We start from the raw sequence: 27070 nt of genomic DNA on the forward strand, positions 1-27070 counted from the left end.
TACAGAGGATGCCACAGATTGTCAAGACAGGAGTTATATCACTGAAAACCCTTAAATTCTGTATTGTTAGTCTCCCTGAGGACAGTTGAAATGGCTGTCATATTGTTTTACAGATTTCCCTGAGTGCTACACACAATATGAAAAGTTATTCACAATTCCTTTGTATCCATTTAGTTATTTTATGAATATTTTCACGTATTTTCTTTTCCATATCTCTTTCTATCTTTTGTGAACTTACACATACTGTCATTGTCTTCCTGTTTTTAGGAAAAACTAATAAAAAAGAAAAGAAAACGAGTGGTTGATCTGTTCTCTTAGCAACTTGCACTTTGAAATTATAACGCCACCTTGTGGTTGTGGGTGATCCTAGCACATAGAAGGAGAAACAGCACTGACACAATTATCACAACACAGTTGAATAAATGTCTTTATTGCACATTCATAACTGGGAATCAAATTTTTGGTACAGCAATGCTTTGCCAAACTAACAGCATCAAACACAGTGCAACATGCCAGAAAAGGGCAAATAGAAACAATCAAAAAAAGTATAAAATGCCTTTTTTAGTCCTAAGAAATAAAATAATCCTCAACTTTATACATGATTGTACATCCCTTGATATATATATTTGCCTGCTCTGATAATTGCTTGATATATACATACATAACCTCCACCAAACACACAATGCAACAGTGATTCTGTCACTGGAGTGCATTATTCACCACAGTTTTGTTTACATACACGCACACACACACACACACACACACACTTGGCTCAATGTCAGAGTCCCTTTGTTAGTGCAGTCCGCCTACAGCCACGAGACCAAGCGCCAGTGAGACCAGCAGCGTCTTTATGGAGCCTTCAGTTCCTGACGCTGCAACAGGGAAAACAAGGAAATGAGAGTGGAGGAGGAAGTAAGACAGGAGGGACATGATAAATCAACGATGACACAATTTACAGCAGGGGTGTCAAACACACGGTCCAATCTGGCCCTCTAGATGACTAGACTAAGCGGTGCCAGGTTTCAGGAGCAAGTTAAACAATGTGGTACCTACTTCATGTAAAGCCCCGTTTCCACCAAACACTTTCGGTACGGTACCTTTGTAACCCTTCAGACATGGTACCTAGACCCTTGCGTTTCCACCGCAAACTGTACTCTCTCATGTGGGCGAGGTTGTTGTCACTCACTGCTCACGCCAACATTTTCTGAACAAAATAAAACAGGCTGCAGTGAGAGTCTCTCTCCATGGGATATTTAAAAGTAGTGGGTTTGTGCATTTAGTCCTTCTCAGGCGATGCTTTTTTTTCTCCAAGTGAGGGTTAGAATATATACAGTTAACGTAACCTGGTCAAAATTAATATATATACAAACACTTGAAGATCCGCTCATTACTAAAAGTGTATGTCATATAAAAACTAAAGTGATGGTCAAAGTTGTTACAATGAAATTTAAGGTGTGCTGATGGATTCATGTCGTCAACTCATGCATTGAATAACATAACAAGTTAACGTTCCACCTTAAAAGTCGCCTCCAGTCGGCCCAGTCAATTAAGTTAGTCTTTATCTCAGACTGCAGCTGCTGCAAGAGGCAGCAAAACATCATTTCACTGTATAGGTAAAGTCTACTAATAAAACTCTCCACTGTATGAACAGTGGCTACATGAACCTCATAACCAGCCACAACTCAGCCCTGAGCAGAGTGACCGTCCTCTACTGACCAATCTAAAGACTGCAGTGTTCACAGCTCCACCTTTTAGTACCAGATCTGTGTGCTAGGTACCCCAACAGAGGGGGGACCAAACATGGGGATGGTAAAGAACGGTTCCATTGGTACCATCCACAACTTTTCACAGTGGAAACAGGGAAAAAAACATAAGCCATCAGAACTGTACCGTACTGCTCGGTGGAAACGGGGCTTAAATTTCTGCTTCAGAAGCTTTTCCACCCTGACCAGAACACAGCGCTCTGATACGACAATGAATACTTACTGTGATCATGTTTAAAGATATTGAACATTGTGCAAATATTGTCAATCAGCAGCTTCATTATAAAGAATCTGTATCAATAAATGTGTGGATAAATGCACATGTAATGACAGTGAGAAGTCAACTGACTGAATGTGGAAAAACTGAGGTATACTATTGAAAATGCACTTAATTTTCTTAAGATATCTCAGGCTGTTTGTCTGGTTTTTAAGAGGATGATCGTCTACACAATGTGCCTGGATCTGATGGCACTCAGGTTATTGTGCAATGATTTAATTGGTCCGGCCCATCTGAGATCAAATTGGGATGTATGTGGCCCATGAACTAAAATGAGTTTGACACCCTGATTGACAGGCTTCTGTACATTCAGTGTAACCACAAAATCTGTTAAATGCACAACCTCAGTCAAAACCTAACCTGCATATCTCTGCTATATCCTTTAATTCCTTTATTTAGTGATGCATTCAGTGTTACAGCATTACCCAGAAAATCTCCTCACCTCACACGTACTGGCCTTGAAGCACTAACATCATCAATTTCCTGTGGAATTTCATGCTTATCAAAGTTTGTATCATCAACAATTTATCTTCTGCACTACATCCTACAACAGCATCACAGCTCTGAAGGAATGCATGACCCAATCCATGTTTTGTTTCTCCCTATAACCAATACTAACTAAGCAAATATAGATAACATTCAACAAAACCATTACGTCATGGCAGAGACGAAAGTCCAACACCTACTGCCCCACTTTGACCTGAACTAGACAAGAGAAATGAATGGTATTCCATCAGTCATCTGGAAGAGCCATTACAGTGTTTGTGCATGTTTTAGCCTATTTAGGACAAATCACATCACAGCTAACAATTTTACAAACAATGTTATCATGTATTGGAAATTTTGTTGTGCTATATTTTGTGTAGGCATCTATTGGTGTCTATTAATTTCCATTTGGCTTGAAAATGTATTGGCACACTCTTGAAATATGCTTGAGATGTATACTTAATCTATTATGTGTTTAAGTTTAATGCTTTTCATACAATTAGTGTTGTAGTAGCAGTGTTGTAGTCCTCGAGATCAGTCTTGTTTCTAATCTGGCCTTGTGACTAGTTCTTGCTCTCGTCTTGGACTTGACCAAAGTTTTGTTCTTGTCTCGGTCTCAGACAAAGAGGAGTATGGATTTTATTTTAAGACCAGTCAAGACCGCACCTGCATAGATATCACTAAATTGCCTGTGCAAGAAAGGAGAGTTGATTACAGATGATTAAGTTGATTTCAGCCTCTTACTGTTTATTTGCGAAGAAAATCCCTCACATAAAATTCATTTGTCAAGACATTTCTCATGGTACACATACACTCATACAGTTCAGCAATAAAAGAGGTGAATGCAGAGGAAGCTCCATTTTTTTCTGCAGGTGTTTTCATGGTAATGTGGATCTTTTAGTGGTGCTCTTTTTGAGGTGCTGATGTAAGTGTGTCATGCAGAGAGCGACTCACACTGGTCTGGTTTTGGTGTAACTCAGTCTTGCTTCACTGTGGTTTGGTCATGACTCTCGGTTTAGGTGGTCTAGACTACAACACTGCTTAAAGTCAAAACATTTGCTTAAAGATCTCAATTAATTTTGATTATTAAAGCCATTATGTGTAAAATTCTATGTAATAATGCATCTTTATAAATTATTCTGATGATTTAAGTTTTAGATTAGGCGGGTGCTGCATTACATCAAATTCATGCTCAACATTGAATAAGACTGAAAGTGGGATTTATAACATCAGTCAAGACCTGTTTTCCAAGTTTGCAGAGCACTATCCTGAAACTGCAATCAATATGCAAATCAGTGGCTGAGTGACCAACAGTGACACTCTCAAAAATCAACACTGATATAGTCAGTGGTCGAATTGAGGGGGGATGGGGGGGGGGGGGGGTGCCATCCCCTTTGTCCAAAAAACATCCCCCTTGTTCATCTAGAATCTGTGTGTGCAGGCACGGATGTAATGTGGGGGGGGGGGCACAGGGGACATGTCCCCCGCACTTCCCGTATCTATGCCCTCTGTCCCTCGCACTTTTTACAGCCGTTACAACTGTTCAATTCGTTTTTAACATATGGTAACGTGTTTTTCCGAGCCGTCTTTAAACGCACCAAGAGTAGGCGGCGCCAGGCGGCAGACGCACGCTGTCATGTTGTTATCAACCGCTCACAGACGAGAGGTGTGCCCCTGGGCAGTACCTCTGTGTTAACTATGTTCAGCAAAGCAGCCAGCAAGAAGCAAAAAACCTTGCACAGTTTCTTCCAAACAAACCGTGTAAGTTGAGTAATGCTGTTGGATGTAGATAATGTTAGTTACTCCTTAATAAGAACTTGTGCTCACTATTGCTTTGCACATATTTTTGTTAATCTTTATTGCCATAATATAAAGAGCAGGGTCAGGGACGAGACAGTGGACCAGAGGCCAGCAAGGATGATCATGCAGGGTCTTCACAGGAGAGATTATAACTGGCTGAGAGAAAATATCTAGAGCACAAAAGTGACTGTGTATTTATGAATTTTGCTTTGCACATTTATTATCTATATTACTGCAATAGATAGAAGAGGGACAGGGAGAAACCAGGCAGGTATCAGGACAGGGACCTGACAGCAGCACCAATTATCAGCCCAAGGCTTCACAGGTAAGGAGAAATTATAACTGGCTAAGAAAATGCCTATAGGATAAGAGTGACTCCAAGATTAATTTTCACAGCTATTTCAGAACTACTCATATTTATAGTCTAAAATGTTTTTGGTCTGTACTGCAATAGCAATACTACTGCATTATTTGTGTTTTTTTAAAGGCAGCAGGTATAGGTCATGCCATTTTTCTTTATCCTGATTAATTTTGCACATCTGTGCTGTGTCATATTTGATTATGTGTGCACGCAAAAAAAGCAAAGCTACATTGCATCCCCCTTGTTAAAAATGAACAATTCGACCACTGGATATGGTAATTTGTGCTGTTGCAGTGATCAATATTTCAGATTAAAGGTCTGTAATTCAACTTTGCTTTTAATCTGCCAGCCTGTAAAACCTTTCATTGGATCTATCAGCAGCCATTAACTGATCGATTGATCTCACACTCTCAGCGATGCCACAAGTGGATGTGTCTGCCTTGATTTACTTTTTGACCCAGGCTGTTCACTGTCAGTTCATTTCAATATGTGTCAGTAACTTGTGCATTACTTGGTGAAGGAAACAGATCTTACCATGTGAGGGCTTTTCTGGAAAAGAAAGACAGCAAAAAAGCGAGATGTTAGTCAAATCCTCTTCAATAGATGTTTAGATTGGTGTACATACTGAATATGTCCTTGCACATTTACATAGCTAACTAAAACTAAACAAAACTAAAACATTTTAGCTTCCTGAAAAATAATGTTGAAAACTAGTGTTTAGATAATAGTTTGAGTCTTTAGCAATTTGGTTACATAACAAATGTGAGGAGGCGTTGGTTCAACTGAGACTGAGATGTCTTCATGTCTGTGAGTCAACTTCCTTCACAAAGTGTGGCGTTTCTATTTCAATACCTATTCTGAACGTCTTACATCTTGCCCCTGACAAATACTTACCCATATTAAGCCTTTGAAACCTGAGCAAATTGGCGTTATATCTTTTAAAAACATGGGAAGAAGGAAATGAGCAATGAAAGAAGAAATGAAGAAGTGAATTAGCAAGAAATTAGTAAGAAAGAAAATTAAAAGCAAGAAAATTTGTTTGAAAAAAAGAAGAAAAAAGGAAAAGGAAGAAAGTTAAGTTTTTTTGTTTTTGTTTTTTTTTTTATTAAGAAATCGCACACCAATTAGCTCAGGTTGCAAAAGGTGTCTGAAAGCGGCACAAGAAAAGTGATGTCGCTCCAGGTTTTAAAGGGTTAACTAATACTGAATCTAACAAAAATGAAACTAAAATTTGCCATTTTTAACATAAACTGAACCTAAACTGAATTGAAGAATTAAATGCGAAAAAACAAAACAAAGAAAAACATAAAACCATAATAACTGTGGTGCACACACACCTTCAATGGTGAAAGTGGTCTCCATGCCGGCGTGTATGTGGTCAGTCACGTGACAGTGGAGCAACCAAGTCCCTGGATTGCCAGCAACCATCTCCACAGTCTGGAAAGTCCCGGGGAAGAGATCAAAGACATCTGCCCGGTGCACACGGTCCGTCTAACACCCACACACAAACACACACAGCACAAACATTACAGGGAGGGGAGGGGAACAGAGAAAAGGAAATGAGAAGTGAGTAAAGAAACCTTTTGTGTGTGCATGTACAAGATTTCATTACAACGATGATTTTGCATTCATTGCAGATGATTGCATTCACTGGTTTAATTCAAACCAGTTCTCCACTGTGTCAGTATGAAATGATGGGGCATTTGTTAGACCTGTATTGTTTGTATAAAAATAATTTGCCTGCTAATTATGAATAAATAGAAGCTTGAGTTGTGGTGACGAGGGTTACCTTGTAGGTAAAAGTCTCAGCGTGGAAATGAACGGTGTGCATGTCCACTTCGTTGCCCATTCCCAGGAGATACCAGTCAACTTTCTGTCCTTGGACCATCACCAGTCCATGGAGATTACCGTACAGCTCACCATTGATCCCTTCAGTAGACACATTCACACCATCACACCATAGAATCAGACAGGGGCATACAGAGGCAGGAAAACCATAATTTATACTTCCTCTTGGGACAACATAAAAAAGGAGGACCATCATGTTTGCTGACTGGACTGATGTTGGGTTTATGTGTTGAGCAGCATACAGTTTGCATGTTTAGAGGCTGCATTTAAAGATGTACATTGTTTTATGTGAGCTTGCATGGTGGGTTTGACCAGTTTTTATTATGTGTTTCATGTATTTTATTATGTTTTAGTACATGTTTATGTTTGAGTCTGTGTTTGTTCTATGTCTCATTTGGCTCTAAGATGAATTTCCCCTTGTGAACAATAAAGTTAAAGGGACAGTTCACCCCCAAAATCAAAAATTGAGCAGTGTGTTAGTTAAAGCAGGACATGATGTCAAGCTCAGCTCACATCCCAGCTGATCTCAAACAGCTCAATCAACTGATGGAGCAGATGATTGATGGAAGGGAGTCAGCTGATAGATCACATGAGTCCCTTCTATGCAACCAATTGGCAAATCTCATTCAGGGCGCCCTATTTAAACTGTTCTGGCCTGCCTACTGTTGCTGCTTCCTCTGCAAGCTCCTTTGCAACCCGCCTCCACCCCAGCTCCTCCTTTTTATGCTGTGTCTGACTTATCAATGTCATTTCTGTTTGTCATCGATGCTGCTCTGTTCAGTTCCTGGGGGTCTTTCCTGCTGCTTTCCATGTAGGCGCATGGAAGGGCAGGGAGGTTTGCTCTCTCTGCTTCAGGCTTTCCTCCTTTGCACATGGAAGGGCAGACAGGTGCGTTCTTTCTGCCTTAAGGCTTTTCACATAAGCGCATGGCTTTCCACACGCCTATGTGGAAAGCCTAAGGTGGAAAGAGCACACCTTCTCCACTTTAGGCTTTCAGCGTAGGCCTAGGAAAGTCAGTGAGACCCCTGAACTGCCATCTCGTTCCATTAAATTGGAGTGAAGTTTATAAGTTTTAAGTTCTTTGGCTGATATCTCCAGCACTCAGCAACTCACATTAAAACAATGTAGACTGATAAATAGCACTACAGGTACAAGGAAAAATATGTATTTTGGATTTGGGGGTGAACAAAAGTATCACTGGTTTTACGGTCAATTCTAAGCTGAATTTTGCTCATGTTTCTATCTTAATATTTTTCAGTTCCATCCTAATCCTCTTAATGCCAGGATGACCCCAGTTTTCTCACCATCAATAAATCTCAACTTCAGTTTGTTCGTGAATAAGACAGGCCTTTTGTGCCTCCCTCTCGTCTTATCTCGTACCATGCATCATGTTACTCTCCTCAAATTCTTCGTCAGGCATGAAGTTATCAGGGTCGATGCCGATGTATGTTCTGATGTTGTCGTCCAAGTACCAGGACTGGTTTTCATCATGCACCATAAATAGCAGAGCAAATTCCTTCTCCACGTCGCCCCTCTGTCTGTCAGGCCCCTCGCCATGCTGCAGAGTCCCGGGCCTGCATATCACCAGAGGCCCCAGGAGACCACTGTACAGATCCTGAACACAAACAATTAAACGAACATTTTTTTTATTGCGACACTGCAAGATTTATGCGCTTCCTTGTGACCACAATTTATACAGGGAATGTGTACCTTAATGAAATCAACATTGGAGTAGTAGGCGTAAGAGATACAGTTAGGATCTGAGACCCCTGGACCGGAATCTTTAGGAACATCCCATGTCAGCTCCATTATGTGGCCTGGAGGCAAGAGACCATAAAACAAAAATATCAATCCCACTGCTTCTGGGAAAAGGCCAGTGTTTTGTATCTCGTTACTTTTGTTAGTAAGTAACAATATACATTTTATTTTTTTCAGATTTGATTCTCACCAGGTTGGACAGGAATGTGAGAGCCGCTTGCCTTCACTCCATGCGCACCAATCGAGTATGGCCGGCTGGCATCGTTCTTGAATGTGATCACGACCTGCTCTCCTACCTCTGCTTTGATTATTGGACCTACAGAGAAAAAGATAACCTGTGTTGTCTTCTGTCTTTTCTCAGTAAAAAAAGGCATAAAGAGCAGCTGAGCTTACCCATAATACCCAAGTGTTCTTCGTTCGGCTGCCGTTTCTTCTGGACTTTGAAGGTCTCGTCAGTGTATTCTCTGTACACCACCTTCTTATAGCGCGAGCCGATCCTGTTTTTCCCTTTCCCCACGAATACATTGCCTGGACTGGGAGACATGTACCAATTTGCTGCCATTAACAAACAGTAATAAGTAACGCCACTAATCACAGGCTCCAACACTGAAACACATCGGCCTACAATTATCTTACTCACACACCTGTTCTCTAATGTGGCGTGGTGTTTCTCCAGCTCCCAGTCTCTCTTAGGTGAGTAGTCCCACTCTATTTCTTCAGCACTAATAAAATACTGCACAGTCTTGGTTGGCCCTCCTGTGCGTGATGGCTTCAGTTTGCGTTGCGGGCAGAGACGTACTTTGTACTGTTGCCTCATGCCACCTGAGTAGTGGTCTGTTACTCTGCAGCTCACCTCAAACACACCTGACAGGGGAATGAAAAGAGGTTAAGTATTTGGGCACATGACTGGATATGTTTGTGGCTTTACAATAGGTGCAGGCATTTGCAGGACAAACACACAAATCCCCTAAGCATTTGTACTGTCGCTCTCTGAACACACATCAGTGTGTTTTTGGGAGGGTTGCGCTTCCAGTTTCTCATGACATCTAACTCTTGTTCCTGTTTGAATGCACACAGTGTATTCAAAATCAGTCTCATGTAATTTATTGTAATGATGTTTGGACTTGATGTTATTGACTCAGACTTGAAACAGAAAAGCAAATAAACAAAAATACATTGCGATTTTTCTTTTTCTTTTTTTTGCTTGGCTAGAAAATAAACCAGTGTCCTGCTTTTCTTCTGTGTGCTGACTGGTGGTTTTGCAGTTTGTTGCAAATGTCTGCATGTTGGGTAGGCATGAAACACGTAGACTGCATACTGTCACACCACTTTTGTGCTTTCAGAGTGTGTTTTGTGCTATCTGAGCAATTTTTAAGCCCCTGCTCCACTCATGTTTGAGCTTATCTGCCCAAAATGATGTATAAGCAGAGTTTAAATTTGTCTATTTATAGATACCGTATGTTTCAAGTGTAGTTGTAATTAATAAGTTTGGTGGATAAAAAAACTGACAAATTATTATTCAGAGCAGATTATTTTTCTGTCTTAAAACATCTCTGGAGAGGATTTCAGATCATTATTTTAAAGGGACAGTTAACTCCAATTGATTTTCAAGCGCTTATCCAAAGCCGGGTTGCGCCACAGCAACGCTTTCCAGCTCCTCCTTTCCCAGGCCAGACGAGATATGTACTTCCTCCAGTGTTTTCTGGGTCTGCCCTGGGGCCTCCTACCAGTGGGACGTGCCTGGACCACCTCTAATGGGAGGCGTCTAGGAGGCATCCTAATCAGATGCCTGAACCACCTCAACTGACCCCTTTCAACATGAAGGAGCAGCGGCTCTACTACAAACTCCCTCCAGATTTCCTTTAAGGCTTAGCACAGCCACCCTTCATAGGAAATTCATTTTTGTATCCATGACCTCATTCTTTCGAAGGCAAAGCTTTTGATTTACTGGTCCATCTATGTTCCAACCCTCACCTATGGTCATGAGCTATTGGCAACGACTGAAACAGTTTACCCAGAAATCAAAAATACATAGTTTCCTTTTATCTTCCAGTGTATCCTTAAACAACGGGTCGTATGATAGACTACAAAAATGCACACACAGCGGTTCACATGATATCCTGCGAATAAGTGCCTATACCTGATGTTTTGTACTTAACATAAAGTTACATACTTAACGTAGGTTTAGTAAAAGAAACGCGATAACAGCAAATCTTAAAATGAATCAAAGTGCCCTCAAAGTTCACATGGTTCCAAACACCGGTGTCCTGAGGGAAAGTCATGTGTTTTGTGACCTATCCACCACCCCAGTCTGCCTCCTCACTGGACTGCTCAGGACCACTTCGTTCTTTACTCCTGGCAGAACACTGGTCACTTGATCGCAGCCTTAGAAAATACATGGGTTATGTACAAATACTGGCTCATGATTAGGGATATGTACCAACTGTGGTGCATTACTTCTCGTGGGAAAAAAATATAAACAGTGCATGAGAACAGCTTGTATCTGTAGTGCTATTTATCACACTAGATTGTTTTGATACGAGTTTCCGAGTGTTGGAGATATCAGCATGCACTCAGCCTGTGGCACTCAAGGCAACACATCAATACACTTGAAAAACTGTTGTGAGCAGTTTCATGTAGGAACGTGGTAGTATGGTTGGCTGGTGTAGTTCTGTAAAAGGAAAATAGTTCCTACATGAAACTGCTCACAACAAGGTGTGTGGATTATCTTGAGTAAGTGGGTCATGATTTCTGGAAAGAGACATTGCTGTTGAGATTTACAAGTGTATTGTTTTGTTGGTTTGAGTACCACAAGCCGAGCTCCATCAAGCTACATTATATTGGAGAGAAGGCAGACATCTCTACGGCCGATATCTCCAACAGTTTACAACTCACACCAAAACAATCTAGATTGATAAACAGCACTACAGGTGAGAGGAAAAATATGTGTTATTTATTTTTGGGTGAACTGTCCCTTTAACATTTGGTATAGCTTACCACAAAATCTTTGTTGATCTTTGGACTTTAGGGAATCCATGCTTAATCTTTCATGGCATATTTATTGCACATGTACAATTTGTATTTGTGGTTGAGGCTGTGATGGCAAAAGACATTCAAATGTAGAATGGGAATTTAACGAGTCACTTAAATGTATCCAGTATACCAGTGGTTCCCAAGTGGTCCAGCCACAGCGTCATAATTTCTCTTTAGTCGTTAGTTCAAGGTCCACACATTTTATTACATTCACAGTCATACTTGTGTTTGGCCATGCTGTCCAGCTTGTTTGCTGTCTCTGTCACGTAGCTGTCTGTTAGTCACTCACTCTACAGCAAGAAACAGCATTTCAAAATAAAAGCCAGACATTTACTGGACTTCAAAATGAAGACAGGTTTTTTTTATAAATGTGGCACGTTTGCGAGCCAGTTGTGGTCCATTTAGAATGAACCTATGACCTACTTTTGAACCACAACCCACCAGTTGGGAACCAATGCACTACACCACATACCCTTTTACATTAAACTGTATTTACAATGTAGTTTTTAATATAGTTTTATCTATCTATAAAGCTTTTCTTTTACATACCTAGACTCCATAGCATTAAAAAAACAGTAACTTTATGAAGTGGTGTAGATTTGTAAATTACTGTGTAATGTTCCTTTCTCTGTGCTGGGAAATGAAGCCCTCAAACATATCTCAGGATACTATAATTAATACAAATCCTGCAGATAGTTTTGACATTTCCCATTTGTACTGTAGTTACTGGTGTTTCCTGTTGTTAAGTGTTTTGATCAGTGTACATGTCACAGGAAAAGATTTGCACAAGGATCTTAGCATGTTGCTGTTCTGTCAAACAAAACATAAGTGCGGATGAACGCTGAGAATGTGTGCAAGGAAGGGGATGTGGTTTTGGAGTGGCAGCACAATGCATGTCTGTGACTGTATGTGTGTGTGTGTATATGACTAACCGGGGTTGTTTGGCTGCATAGCAGCTGTAGCAGTGGTGTGAGGGAACAGGCTGACAGTGTCTCGTGTTGTGCTCTGCTTCTTGAAGATGTTCCCTTCAAAATAAACACCATGGATGTCCACCTCTGTACCTAACCCAAAGGTGTACCACATGACTGTGTCCCCGGCACACATTTCCAGTCCATCAAGGTTCCCATACATGCGTCCGTTTACAGCTGAAAGGAAAGGGAAGATTTAAACCACAAAAAACAACAGACACAATTAAGAATATACTAAAGAAATACCAGAAATGGAGCTCAAAAATCTGGTACTAATGGTATGTGAGGTTCAGTATCAATCAGATAACATTTAAACTTTGCTCTCTTTGCTTAACACACTGGTTACCATGCATCATGTTGCTCTCCTCAAATTCCTCATTGTCTGGATTTGTTTCGTTGCTGCCAAAACGGTCAATATTGTCCTCCAAATACCAGCTCATGTTTTCATCCATGACGGAAAACAAGAGGAAGAACTCCCTATCAACGCCCCTCTGTAAAACAATGCACATACAGTAACAGTGAGGATCTTAGGGGCTACAGACTGCAGTATCAGTTTCAGATAAAAAAAAGTACTACATTGCTTTAAATGTCAGTGCCTGCCTACTGAAGATCTAACATTAAATTAAGAAACAAACATTTACTGCATGAAACTTCTTAAATGTGACTATTTCCTGCATTTCAGAGAGACAGTGTGTGTGTGTGTGTGTGTGTGTGTGTGTGTGTGAATGGATAATAAAGCAACACCTGGGCTCCGTTCTCCCCCAGCGTTCCCTTCTTGCACACGAGCAGAGGTCCCACCAATCCAGAGTTGGTGTCCTTAATAGGATCAGTGGCGGAGTAGTATAGGTAGGGGATACACGCAGAATCGGATGAAGATGGACCCTCTAGCACCTGCCAGGTGTAGGTAAAGTTCTCCCCTGGACCGACATGAGAGCCTGGCTTGTCAACACCTGCAGTGTTGCACACAAAGAATTAATGGTTTAGAAAAAGGCATTGCAGTCAAACTCTATGCCTGTAAATGAAGCTGTTTTTGTTTTTTAATTTGAGGTATTTTGAAATTCAAAGTGATTATATTACAAGACAGTCCATACATGACTTGAATTTTTTAGTTGATGTGTTTAATTTAGTCTTTTTTAAATGAGCAGATATTTATATCCTATCATGCTAAACCTTCTCAGCAGACAATTAGCATTTGAGCTTTGGATCAAATGATTAATAATTGATAATTACTGTATGATGACAACTGATTAATCTAGCCAACACCAGAGGCAGAGACAGGGATATTTTCTTTAGTCTGGAAGAAATAGTCATGCAACATCTATCCATCCACCCATTTTCCAACCGCTTATCCTCTTGAGGGTCACGGAGGGGCTGGAGCCTATCCCAGCTGACACTGGGTAAGAGGCGGGGTACACCCTGGACAGGTCGCCAGACTATCGCAGGGCTGACATGTAGAGACAACCATTCACCCTCACATTCACACCTACAGGCAACTTAGAGTCACCGATTAACCTGCATGTCTCTGGACTGTGGGAGGAAGCCAGAGTACCCGGAGAAAACCCACGCTGACACGGGGAGAAAATGCAAACTCTGCACAGAAGGGCTCCTGCACCCATGATTGAACCAGGAACCCTCTTGCTGTGAGGTGACAGTGCTAACCGCCCTAACCATGCAACATGCATTTGTCAATCTGAATTGTTGGCCCTCTGCTATTGAGGAAGTAAATCACAAGTTTCATTATGACAAAACATCACATCAGTTCTTTGGACAATGATACAATATTTGATGATACCACAAATTCTGCCACAATACGATCTTGATTCGATTCAGTTCAGGGGCCTGCTATCAACATGACCTATATCAGTAAAAATCCTCATTGTCTTTTTCCTGGCTGCTTGCCATAGTCTGCCTGCCTACACATCATTGGCTATGGCTCAAGTTAATATAATACAGAAATGTACAGTTGTCAACAGTTGAGATTACCATGGATGAAGCGAAACCTATAGTCCGAACAGTCACTCTTATGACTCTTATTGAGCTCACCTCTATAGTGAATTAAAGGTCTACTATGCAGGATTGTTGGTTACCATTCATAAGCACACTCCTTAGCCAAAGCCAAAGTAAAAGCCAACCGCAGATTCTTTCTCCTTTGGCATTTCACCTTGCTACATTTGCATTTTTTCAGCACTATGTCTCTTGGACGTTTGCTGCTTATGGTCCGGAACCTGGTCGCTGCTTGATTGGAAAGTTCCAAACTTATCTGAGTGCTGTCAGCCTATAAACATCCCAAACACAGAAAATAAGAAAATACAGGCAGAGGGCAGAGTCTCTGCAGAAAAACACACCACGACACACTTCTAGTGGGTGATAAGTAATGATTGAGAGGGATTACCTCTGAATGAATCTGTCATTTTTTAAAGAAAATTCTGCATAGTTTATCTTTAAATAGTGAAAAAAAAAAATCCCCATTTTTCTGGGGATCTCCTGGAACTCCATCCCTCTCCGGACCCCAAGCTGAGACCCACTGGTTTAATGAATCCTTGCCTTTAATACCACTCAACTCACTCACAATATTAAAGCTATCATGACTACTGAAAATTTTTCTTGGCTGTGCAGCTCTGCAACTGGCCTCTTCCTCACCGTCCTCATAGCTGCTTCCCTGGAATCGTTTATCATAGTGCAGACCGTGAGGCTGGATGCTGTAGTTTCTGTCAGCTTTGTTCAGGAATGTCACTTTGAGAGTGTCTCCTTCCTCTGCCCTCAGGACTGGACCTAGATAAATACAGAAGAACATTGTAACAAGACAAGGTGCTGAGAGAACTTGAGTATCAGACAGACATGATATCAGTGTACCGGTAAATAAGATACAAAAGAGCGAGATTTTTTTTTGCCAAATCTGGAACTTAGAGGCCTTACCCAGGAATCCGAAATGAGGATCAGGTGTCAGTTTCCTTTTGGTGAAGGTATTGTCTGTGTACTCGTGATATAGCACTTTCATGTAGTCACCTCCGATCCTTCCACCATCCGTGCCAAAAAACGCCTCTGATGCACTATGAGAGCAGAAGAAGGGGTGGGGAGGGGGATACAAAGCATTAAATACCGTAAGTTGTCGGGGACACAGAGGGAGAGATGGGTTGCAATGAATATGTGGTGATAAAGCAGCTGTGTGTAATTTCTTACCACAGAAAAAGTTAACAGAGCAGAAATCTCTGCCAGTCAGGTCAGGGAACAATAACAGAGACACAATAACAACTCAGTCACTGCATCACTATCCACACAGTTTACTCTAGACACCACAGGAACGACCAGCTCACGTGTAATTAGTCTGACAGAGGCCACAGACAGGCAACTTTCTTTAGAGGTCTTGCCAAGCCTTAGGTGAATAGCGATCATCTGCAGAATCAGTTAGCTCCTGGAATTATTTCACCAGGTTGTATTTGCCTATTTGTATTATAACAAAGTATGTGTAAATAAACAGTATTAAACTGCCTTCCATCTTACCAGCACTTTTTTTTGCTCCTCTCTCAGCTCTTCACAGACACTCAAACTACAGATTGTACTTGCACATTTTCATATGCCCGCCACCATGGACACAGAGAGTAAAGAAGTGGATCGAGAGAGAAATCTGTCCCTCTCTTTCTCAAACTCAAACCAAACTCAAACTGTAAAATGAGACAGTGGTGATCAAATATAAATCAAGATTCTGTTACTGTATTGCCTATTTTCTCCACTAAAACATCTCCAGAAACATATTTGAGCTCACTGCTGAACTGTAACTCCAGATCGTTTCTTACCAGGCAGTCACAATATTGTTTTCTGTGTCAAAACAGCCAAGCTCACATTATGTAACCCATCAGCAGGAGCAAATATTGGTCTGGTGTGGCGCAGTGCATTCTGGCAGTTGTAGGTTTTCTACCTCTTGAGCAAAAGCAAATGCCACAGCCCTTTTCCTCTGTTTTCTCTGGTCATGAAGCACCAATTTAAAAAAGTATTTGCATCTTTCTACTGCATAGACAGCCACGTTTGATGGAAAGACCATCTTTCCAGCAGTGATATTAACATACATTTTCAATTCGTTACAAGAAAATGCATATTTTAGGATCCTACCAAGTACTGAAACATGACAACAGTATAGTCTACAACAATGGTTCTCGATTGGTGTGCCAAGGGATTTCGAGATAACAACACATTAGCCTATCATTTCAATATTCAACTGGGCCTTTACAAAAAGTTATGAATGAATTTTTGATTGACTGTATCAGTGTGTCATGTGCACCCATTAACAAAGAGGCAAGCTCAAGCTAAAAAAAAAAAGGAATTTAATTGAATTTAATTTCAAAAACCGTCACAGGGAACCTATTTGTCACAGTTTGCGCGTAGGAATCACTAGTGTGTGACACATCAAAAGCCCTGATTGGCAGCCAGTGTGAGGGATGATGATTTAAAAGGAGAAAGCCATGAGTGGGACAATGGATTGCTTCATTGTACGGAGCAAATTACAACAAAGCACCAGCGAAAACGACCTACCACTGAAGAAGAAGAGAAAAAAACTGTCAGCAGACAGTATCACGAAACTACCTGTCTTATTTTTTATAAATTTTTATGGCTTTATGTTGTGATAAGAGCGATAACACGTGTTGTAGAAACTGCTGTCAACAGATATAAATACAGCTGTGCCCTGAGATCTTGGCTTGTCCTTTAGTGTGCCTTGCCACAAAAAGTGCTACGACACAGTGGAGGTTTGGAAACAACTATCTGCAGTACAAATTATGTAATCAAAAGCAGTTCATGTTTCAACAACTGTGACCATATTAGGTATTAAAACAAACTAAATAGACATAATAACCTACATAGCTGGGAAAAAGCTGGCATGCAACCATGTGGGCTCGTTGTTATCATTGATTCAGTTGGATGCAGCAGTATGTCAAGCCTAATTTGATTAAGTGTCTGCCCACCTGTTGGCTTCAGTGAGGGACACATTTTTAATCAGATCCCTTCCTGAAGGACCGTAGCTCCACTGGATAATCTCTGCTGCCAGGTAGTAATTCCTCACAACACCCCCCATCACTGTGGAGCCGGCCTCACTTCCACATGACTTCACTTCATAGAAGGCTTGCATCCCAGCTGGAACAGATAGAGAGAGACAGACACAAACATTACAAGCATTAAAAACTTCAGGAGCCTAAGGAAATTTGAATGGCAGTAAACAACCTGACAAGTCTAAAGGGTCAGCTTTAATAGTCTGTAAAATAATAAATATTCCAGGGTGCAGTTAACACTTTAAACTTCCTTATCTTTTCCACATAAAACCTGTAAAACTACCAAAGGTGTGATTTAGCAAATATACTGCTTTTGTGTATGTTCCTAAGAATGCCACAGAGATACAAATAGGCTTTTATAGAAGGCCTGGTAGGACATAAAGGAAAGGAATTTCTCAAGTGTAAGTATGATTAATAACATGTTGAGCAAGTATGTCTCATTCAGTTCTTCAGTAAGTTCAATGGACTTTGGACAGTCTTAAAATGCAAGTCCTGGCACGTTTAGAGTACAAGTACAAACTCTGCTGCTAAAAGACTGATAACATCACACTATGACATAATAACAGTGGTGTACCTCACAAAAAATGCATTCTTTAGTCTCAAAGCAGAGACGTCAAATTTCACACAGAGGTTAAAGGTCAGGTGCCCTACCCTGCAAGTGGTCATTGACCTGGCAGGTCAGCAACCACTTTCCCGTTGCTTTTGGGACCATCTCAGCTGTGGCAAACGTGGCTGGGAACAGACTGAGGACGTCAGTGCGGTGGCCACGGTCCAGCAGTGTATTACCGTGGAAAAAGGCAGAATGAATGTCCACCTCATTGCCCATGCCAAACAAGTGCCAGGCAACTGCACGGTGCTGGCATAACTCGATTCCAGGCAGGTTACCAAACATGTAGCCATTTATAGCTGTCACACAGAGAAAATACAGAGGTTAGAGGAAAGGACAAAGTGAACAACCTTCACCTTTAGAGGGACAGTTCACCTCAGAATCACAAGTACATATTTTTATCTCACCTGTAGTGCTATTTTGGTGTGAGCTGCTTGGTATTGGAGATACTGACCATAGAGCTGTCTGCCTACAGAATGTTGTAATGTTGCAACTGCAACAATTAACGCAACTTCAGCCAATCCCCATTAATTCTGCACAATTTGTTCAATCACTGCAACTCTACTGTAAATTTGACAACTTAAAAGGGGTAAAATCTCATTTCACTCAAGAGCTGCATGCAGCATATTGATTCGCTCAGGCCATCTTTCTCTTTTTGTTTACTATGAGATTACCATTGTGACACTGGAGCTCCGCGCCTGGGACAGAGTCACACACTGTGACAGGGCTAAGTGTTAGCATCACACAGCTAACTTTACCAACGGTTACTGACAAGTTTAACGACAGAGTCGGGTCATTTTGGTTTCATTTTGGTGTTGGTACGAGAATAAAGTCTCAGTGCGGAGCTTCTGCCCAAGCAACAAAATATGAAGAGTACGGATGACATCGCATTGTACGGTGTTAGTTGCTAACCAGGGAGAGAGAGCAGGATGCTCAGAGGAATGCTTATAATAATAAGCTCTGACTCTGACAGCATTAGTAAAGGTGCCATGAAATTAGGCATTCAAGACTGCAACAATCACAAAAACAACCTGCAAAATCCTAGACACTAGACTAGCACTCGGCTTGTGGAGCTCAAAGTACCACGGGGAAAAAAAAAAAAAATTGAAATCGAAAAACTAAACATCAACGTCTCTTTCCAGAAATCATGACCCGGTTACTCAAGATAATTCAGTGACCTTGATGTGAACAGTTTAATTGAGGAACTATTTTCTATCTACTAAACTACATCCCGCCAACCATATCACTGCGCAGACTGAAGTGTGCATTTACTGTTAGCTCGCCACCACTGAGTGAGCTAACAGCTTTTGAAACTGCTCACAACAAGGTCTGTGGATTATCTTGGGTAACCAAGTCGTGACTCCTGTAAAGAAACATTGCTGTTGAGTTTTGCAAATGTTTTATTTTGGCACTTTAAGCACCACAAGCCGAATGCCATGTAGTTCCACTATACTGACAAAAAGGCAGACATCTCTACGGGTGATATCTTCAACACTCCGCAATTCACACCAGAGCAACCTAGATTGATAAATAGCACTACAGGTAAGAGGAAAAATATGTATGTTTTATTTTGCAGTAAAGTGTCTCTTTAAGCCTTCTTTCATACACTTTAAGGAATTGGTCAGTTAATGTGAAGAGTAACTCACATAACATTGGAAATTAAAGAACGTAGGGGCAACAGGAAGCAGGGGGGGTGGGAAAGGACGAAAACTAAGATGAGCATTGACTTTCTGAAAAACTTAATTTAACAATTAATCTTCTTGTTGTCAACCAACTTAATGCGTGTACAATCGTTTTAATATAAAAAATCAGAGAAATTTCTCTCTCACCGTGCATCAGGTTTGACTCCTCAAAGTCTGGGTCTTCTCGGTCGACCCCGGCTGGATCAGAGCAGCTCTGAATATTGTCCTCCAAGTACCAACTCAGGTTTTCATCCACTACGGTGAACATCAGGAAGACATCCTGGTCCACATCATTTCGGGCTGACTCTACCACAGACTCTGGATCATTAGTCTCCTTCAAGATTCCTGTACTCACAGAGAAAGATGAGACATAGAGGCACGTGCAGGATGGGGGTTAAATGTGTTACACAGTTATGCAGTCGTGCATAGATAAAGGAACATTTAATCTTTGCTTTCCCACCATGTCAGCATTCATTAAGTATGATAGACTGGAAAGTGGTGTCACTCTCACACATTTCCCACCATATTTGTTTTTTCTTATGCAGCTGTTGGCAGTTTTTCACTGTAGTCATTAAGGGCTTAAGGCTAAGGGAGTGTTGGTGTGTTTTACTTTTTAAGCATGAGCAAAGCAGCCCTTTGTGATTGTAACTATGATTAAAGGAGATGAAGATTTGATTTGGCATACACATAACGTGTACAGAGAGGGAACCTAACAGCCAATATACAGACACACCATGAGAAACATGTCCTCTCATGTATTATCAGCATCTTCACACCTTTCTTGCAGGTGAGCAAAGCCCCTATGAGTCCTGAGGCAATTTCCTTGGGGGCATCCAAGTGGGAGTGGTAGACCCAGGTCAGGCAGTTGGCATCGTCATCTGTGGGGGCAAATTCTGGTCTGACCTCCCAGCGGTAGGTGTAGCTGCCTCCTGGAGGAACACAGTCGTCCTTCTTCAGCTTGTCTGATGTCCCATCTGGATAGAGCGCCCCTGGTAGACAAATACAAGATGTTTACACTGAGATCCCTCTTGTTTCCTCTGAAGTCTAGAGAGCAGTTGAGCCTGTGTGCTTTCACTTTCTGTCAGCAGAAAACTATTACATGGTCTTAACAAGCACAGGCCTTTGCCTTAACAGTTTAAAACTGCAGAACAATGATGTCGAATTTCATATGAAATCAATTATTCATTAACAGCAAGTAGGTTTAATAAGCACATTCTTCAACGGAGGTTTTCCCCAAAACAAGGTCAGATCCATTTCCTTCATGGGTCTTATCTCTGTTAAGCTTTCAGCCTCCACGTCTGTACAGTAAGTGTTCTTTAAATAGATAAATGACCTCAGTCTTAGTGATAGATGTCACGGGTATTCTGACCTCTGTACTACTCTGTACTCATCACATGACATGTTTGAATGCAGATTTCACCAAATTTTATGTCTCCATGTTTTAACTCCACTCTCCTTCCTCTTTCTCGTTCTCCTTGATCTTTCTATCTTTCCATCTCTCTGCCTTCCTGCCCAGTTTGCTGTTTATAAAAGCTAGTTGGTCATGCAACATGGTATGTTCTGATGCATAGACAGATTAATGTAAATTCACCTGTAACACAGGATATCAACCGCCTTAATCTGTTTTAAGAGGGGAAACAAAATTTTAGTTTCAGTTTCAGTTCCCATAAGGCTCTGGAAATTCCAAAGGCAGGATGCAACTCCCGACATGAGGGGGAGGGGGGATGTTGCACAATACAGAGCTGCAAAGCTCACAATCCTTTGGAAATGAATCTTCCATAGTAGCCCATCTCAGTTACTGAAATTGTGCTGCGTTCCTCACACAGGACAAACTGAACTCTTTTAGTCTGCATCACATTTGCTAGCCCTTCTGTCTTTTCAGCCTGTCAGTGTCTTGTTGTCAGAGAGAGTCTGGCAGTGAAGCAGAGGAGCTGCATGCCAAACTTTCAGACTAGCACTACAAAAAGCCACAGCTTTCGGGTAAAACATCAGATAGAAAAAAATACATCCATCTGACTGAATAATGTATCTGAATGTAGAGACAATGCTGATGTTAAATCAGTGAACCTGTGCATTTAAATTGTTCAGCTATTCATAAGAAATGCCAAACTTTTATGCGATATATTATTTAAAAAACATATTTTCAAATGTATTTGCTGATTTTCCCATTGCCTTAATAAAACACTTAAAATAATCTTAGCAGAACAGTGTCCCTTGTTGAATGAATCAGCACGTTTGTAGGAATCAGACTTCCTCTTCAGACATCTGTATCTACATCGCTATCATTTCTGTAACGTAATATGTTGTTTATGTAAAACATATGTGCACAAACTGCATTTTATCTATAGGTACCTTGTAGCACTCAGGGACATCTTACTTGACACAATTTTGAAAAAAAAAAAGCAGCAATGTATTAGATCATAAAATCAAACAATTCCGTAACATACAATAAAAGTTAATAAAATGACTAGACAAAAATCCTAATTATAAATATAAGGTGTAAAATCACGATCATCAAGTCATCAGTGCAGGTCACTATATCAGACCGAATATGCCACTTTGAAAAGGTATGTTTTCAGTCGGGATTTGAAAGTGGATAGGGAGGCAATATTGCGAATGTTGTTGGGGAGAGAGTTCCAGAGGCGGGGGTAGAACGGTTGAAGCTCTAGAACCAATGGTAGTCAAGTGGGCAGATGGTGATGTGTGTTGGATTGTAGAAGAGGATCTAAGAGTACGTCAGGGTGTGTAGATATGAAGGATTTCAGAAAGGTACGAAGGGGCTTGATTATGAAGGGCCTTAAAGGTGACACACACAATCTTGAAATCGATGTGATATTTAACAAGAAGCCAGTGAAACCGCTGGAGAACAGGAGTGATATGATCTGTGGAGGGGATTCTGGTAATGATACAGGTGGCTGAATGGTGGACCAACTGGAGTTTATAAAGACACTTGAGAGGGAGACCAAAGAGGACAGAATTGCAATAATCAATATGGATGTAACCAAAGAATGAACAAGGACAGCAGAGCTCTGAAGTGTATGTGACGGGTGAAGATGATTAATATTTTGTAGATTTAAGTATGCAGACCGAGTAACATTATTGATGTGGGCCTCAAAGGCAAGTGTACTGTCCAGGATGACACCCAGACTCTTAGCCTGAGGGGATGGACAGACTTTGGAGTTGTCAATGGTTTAACCAAGGTGGATTTAGTACCCACAAGGAGAACCTCGGTTTGATCAGTGTTAAGTTTGAGGAAGTTGCATGAAAGCCAAGATTTAATATCCCCTAAGCAGTCAGAAAGGGAACTGGGGGAAGAGCGGAAGTAGGCAGAAGTGGATAGATAGAGCTGGGTGTCATCAGCGTAGCAGTGGAACTGAATGCCAAATTTTCCTAAGATATGGCCAAGAGGTAGAAGGTAGATAATAAATAAAAGGGGACCTAGGACAGAGCCCTGAGGAGCACCACTAGTAACTGGAAAAGACTTGGATGATTGTGATTCCACTGGTAGCTAGTCTCTCTCGAAGAGTGTTATGTGAAATGGTATCAAAGGGTGCACTTAGATGAAACAAAATAAGAATAGTTAAAAGCCCAGGGTCAGTTGCCATTAAGGGATCATTAGTGATGTTTACCAAGACTGTCTCAATACTGTGAAAGGAGTGAAAACCAGACTGTGGTAAATGGTGAGTGTGGACCTGAGCTGCAACTGATCTTTCAAGTATTCTAGAAAGCAATGTTAAATTTGAAATTGGTCTGAAATTGTTCAGGTTGTTAGGATTTGCAGTAGGTTTCTTTAGCACTGGAGTTATAGCAGCAGTTTTGAGAGGTGTGGCTAAGGGAGGTATGCATGATGGGCATTATTTTGTATTAGCAGGTGTTACTTTTGTCTAAGGGATATATAATTGATGTTGCAGGTCTGACTCTGTGTGAATACAGTATGCTGTCTCTACGTGCATACATATGCATTATGCAGCACTATACCTTCTGCATTCTTCTCATAGAAAACTCCATGAGGATGCATAGAGTAGTTCCTGGTTGCAAAGTTCTTCAGATGGACCACAATGACATCATCAACCTCAGCTCGCAGTATGGGACCGAGGAAGCCCAACCAGGCAGGATGGGGGACCTGGCGGCTGTACGTAGCATCTGTGTACTGTCGGAACATGGCCTTCTTATAAACGCTGCCAATACGGTGGGGTCCTCTTTCCAGGAAGACAGATGCATGCCTGAGATACAATGGGAGACAGGGAAGTGTGTAAATAAAGGGATTAAGGAAGAGGAGGAAGAAGGAGAAGGTCAAGGTCAAGTTATTGTCAAATCATACAGTAAAGGATTGCACAATTGCAGGCAGTTTAATCTCCTTATGGTGTTGCATGCATATTTCTGTAAATAATAGGCATGAATAGGTGTGATAAAATATAAGTGATATAAAAGAAATCACTGCAACAGAATGAAGATACTTGTAGTCTATAAATACAGGTGGGAGAAGCACAACGTTCATTATATGCAAATGTCATGTCACCACCTTGACAGCAAGGCAACTGCCTAATTATTGCCAAGACACATAATGTATGACTGTAGCCAACTATACAACTGTATGTAATTACTCCAAAACACAAAGGAAATATTACACTAAAACGTTTTGCTAAAAAGGAGCAAAATGCAAATATGACAAAAAAGTGTGATTTCACAAAATGATTTATCTTTGAGATTATTGAACTGCATTGCCAGTAACAGACTAAATTTCACTATAAAACATACATGAACTAGGTGATGAATCCTTTAGCTGTAGATGCAATGCTGCAGAACAAATTGCCTCTGGCTGCAACTCTCTAACAATTAGACTTGTCATTACTGTGATTACACGTTTCCCCGGGCTAATAACGTGTTACTGGAGCTGTGGCGGACGCAGTTTTGCTTCTGTATATCCAACCCACAACCAAAGCAACAGGGAGGATGAAAAGCATTACGGCTACTTGATTCACAAATGGGTCGTACTGATAAGCTTGCTGACAGTCTGATAAAGGGGGTTTCACTAAACATACAGGCCTATTTTCTATGATTATGTAGGCGTGCCTATTTCAGTAGCGATGAGATTTGAGACAATCATCTCTATGTTGCAGTCTCTGTTCCTTTGTTACTGAAACGTCATGCAATGCCACTGTATAGTAAAAGACAACATCTTGGTTTTCCATTGGCTGATGTTACTAATTTTTCATGAAGGGCTACATTTGAGAGCCACCAACTGGATGATGTATCATTAGTAGAAGTTATCTGCCCCTGGAGTCAGTAAACAGGAAAAGCAGATGGACAGTAAGATATCTGGAGAAGATAAGAATTAATGTTCAGTGTCAATTGCTTGGTTTGAGTACCAACATATATGGCATCACTTACTGACTGTTGAGTAAGTTGGCTGATAGAGTAAGTCAGGACATTACAGCGTTGTGCAATAGAGCAACAGTGGTGGTATGCTTCGAAGTCATTAAGCTGTCTTAAATGAAGAGATCAAATCAGGTACCTGTCAGGTATCTGGCCCTCTTAGACGAAGAGATCCAGTCAGGTGCCATTTATTTGTAGGCTTTACTATCCATCTAAAACTCAACTGCAAAAACGCAATAAACTGTCACAAGTGGAAAGTGTTCAAAAACTCCACGCTCAAATATCCTCATCAAATCCTTTTTCATTTTCACTTTGTTGTTGATGCACAGCAACTTTTAATCTAAAACTTGAGTTACACACCCAGTCACTTCTACTAGCCCGGTGTGGCTACACATTTTGACAAATAAAAGCTTGTCTCAGTTAGACGCCTGGTCTGGTTGCCAAGCATTTCATTTTTTAAGAAGTTCTTTGAATGGATAAAACAGGTATTTGGCTACCCATGGGAGCAAAGATTAGATAGCTGCTTAGATCGCACATACAGATATTCATGTTTAAACTTTTGTCAATACGGAGATTCTACACATTGTTAGCTCAGTTAGATTCTCAACAATTCAACTGTTAGTTCATTTTCCTGAAACCATGAGCACAAGAGAAGACTGAAATTCATTCAGATTTACTGGCATGGCAGAAAACAAGTGGTAACTCCATTCCTCTTACATGGTCATCCATTCCCTGTAAGTTATAGACATTCCTTTAGTCCGTAAGAATCAAAGGAAACAAAAGTTTTTTTCATGAAAATTAATCCAAGTTGTGAGTATTGTTTTAACAGGATAAAGTGTTGTTGTGTCATTTTGTGTATTATATCGTTTTCCTCCAGTGCTATAAAAAGAGTTTCATAACACTTTCTCTGATGCTCTGTCTGTCGGAGCGAGATTAAACCAATGATTTGAAAGTGATATGTTATTCGAAGCCTAATATTTACACAAGTAATATTCATACTGGTTTAAATAACAGTTTCATTGTATTTTCTGATCTTTGCTGAGCAACAAATTTATGAGAAAGCAATTAAAGGCCTGTCCCATATAGACACCTGCCCCTAATATAAGCCTGTTGACTTCAGTGATTTAAGCAAATAAAAGCCCAGGCTAATAATTGAAGTTTTACAGTATATAATATTACTGTATTGTTGGTGTGGTGCAGATTACTCTCTCTCCCTTACATGAGAGGCAGCTGGCTGTATTTCCTGACTTGATTTCAGTCAGTGTAACACACAGCAAAGGAAGTCTTCAGTCTCTGTATCATGACAGTCATTCACTGTTAGTCATGCAAGTAGTCATCTTTCCTGTTGTATTTGCCAGACAGACACACATCACTACTTTCAGAGGTCTAGACACTGTATGTCACACCCTGACGAGGTGACATACTGAAGCACTTTTGCCCTAAAACTTTTTTTTTAGTTTGAGGATCTTTATTTTATTCAGAGTATTTATTATAATCACTTTACATCTGTTAGTAATCTCGTATGTGTGTCGATCACTAATCTATAAATAACTTGACAGCATCACAACTCACTCATCATTTTCGACGTTTTGGCCGTTAATCAGGTTTTTTCCACTTGGTGCGTAATCCCACGAGTCCTCAATGATCCCCACATAGTAAACTCGCTCCCTACCGCGCTTGCCGTCCGCACCGGGGCAGAGAAGAAACAGCAAACAACTCGCCAACAACCCCAAAGTCCGCGTCATGTTCAGCTGATCGCTCCGTTTGATGCAGGGCTGCGTTTGTAGCGGGTTTTGGTTCAAGAGGAACAAACGGAAACCACTGCTGACTCTCCCACTAACAGTGTGCTGTTGGGGCTGCAGCACTTATGAAAGTGCAAGGGAAAACAGTTGGTCTATTCAGCCAGAGAGCGACCACGGTGTTACCGCCTCCTGCGGAGATATCAGAGTACACGGATAATAACCACTCAGTGTTCTGGCGTTAATTATTATAAAATGTCATTGAAACTGCCTTCTGGGAAATTAAGATAATTGATCCACTTATGCCAAAATGCAGACTCAAGCACAGTGGGT

At 40.9% G+C, this 27070-nt stretch overlaps 1 protein-coding gene across 1 annotated transcript; it reads right to left on the reverse strand.

The window, feature by feature from the left end:
* Positions 1-414: 414 nt before the first annotated feature.
* hephl1b (hephaestin-like 1b) lies at positions 415-26882 on the reverse strand. The gene is made up of 20 exons (XM_049592820.1): positions 26571-26882; positions 23601-23845; positions 20399-20611; positions 19770-19967; positions 17985-18239; positions 17250-17418; positions 15211-15344; positions 14935-15066; positions 13039-13244; positions 12641-12785; positions 12259-12471; positions 8938-9157; positions 8687-8826; positions 8484-8609; positions 8246-8352; positions 7916-8150; positions 6477-6616; positions 6025-6178; positions 5222-5236; positions 415-872 (listed from the first exon to the last, which is right to left on the reverse strand). The coding sequence occupies exons 1-20, from the start codon at positions 26741-26743 to the stop codon at positions 793-795; spliced, it is 3300 nt and encodes a 1099-aa protein (XP_049448777.1). The 5' UTR covers positions 26744-26882; the 3' UTR covers positions 415-792.
* Between the last annotated feature and the right edge of the window lie 188 nt (positions 26883-27070).

The sequence above is a fragment of the Epinephelus fuscoguttatus genome, linkage group LG12 (assembly GCF_011397635.1).
Source record: "Epinephelus fuscoguttatus linkage group LG12, E.fuscoguttatus.final_Chr_v1".
In the NCBI taxonomy this organism is placed as follows: Eukaryota; Metazoa; Chordata; class Actinopteri; order Perciformes; family Serranidae; genus Epinephelus; species Epinephelus fuscoguttatus.

Excerpts from the sequence above, each read along its gene's own strand:
- hephl1b (XM_049592820.1), bottom strand. The coding sequence starts at position 26,743 with ATGACGCGGACTTTGGGGTTGTTGGCGAGTTGTTTGCTGTTTCTTCTC. Across the intron at positions 9,158-12,258 it reads TATGCAGCCAAACAACCCCG|GTGTGTTTGAGGTGAGCTGC; the intron begins GTTAGTCATATA and ends TTCCCCTGTCAG. Across the intron at positions 6,179-6,476 it reads CTGAGACTTTTACCTACAAG|ACGGACCGTGTGCACCGGGC; the intron begins GTAACCCTCGTC and ends TGTGGGTGTTAG.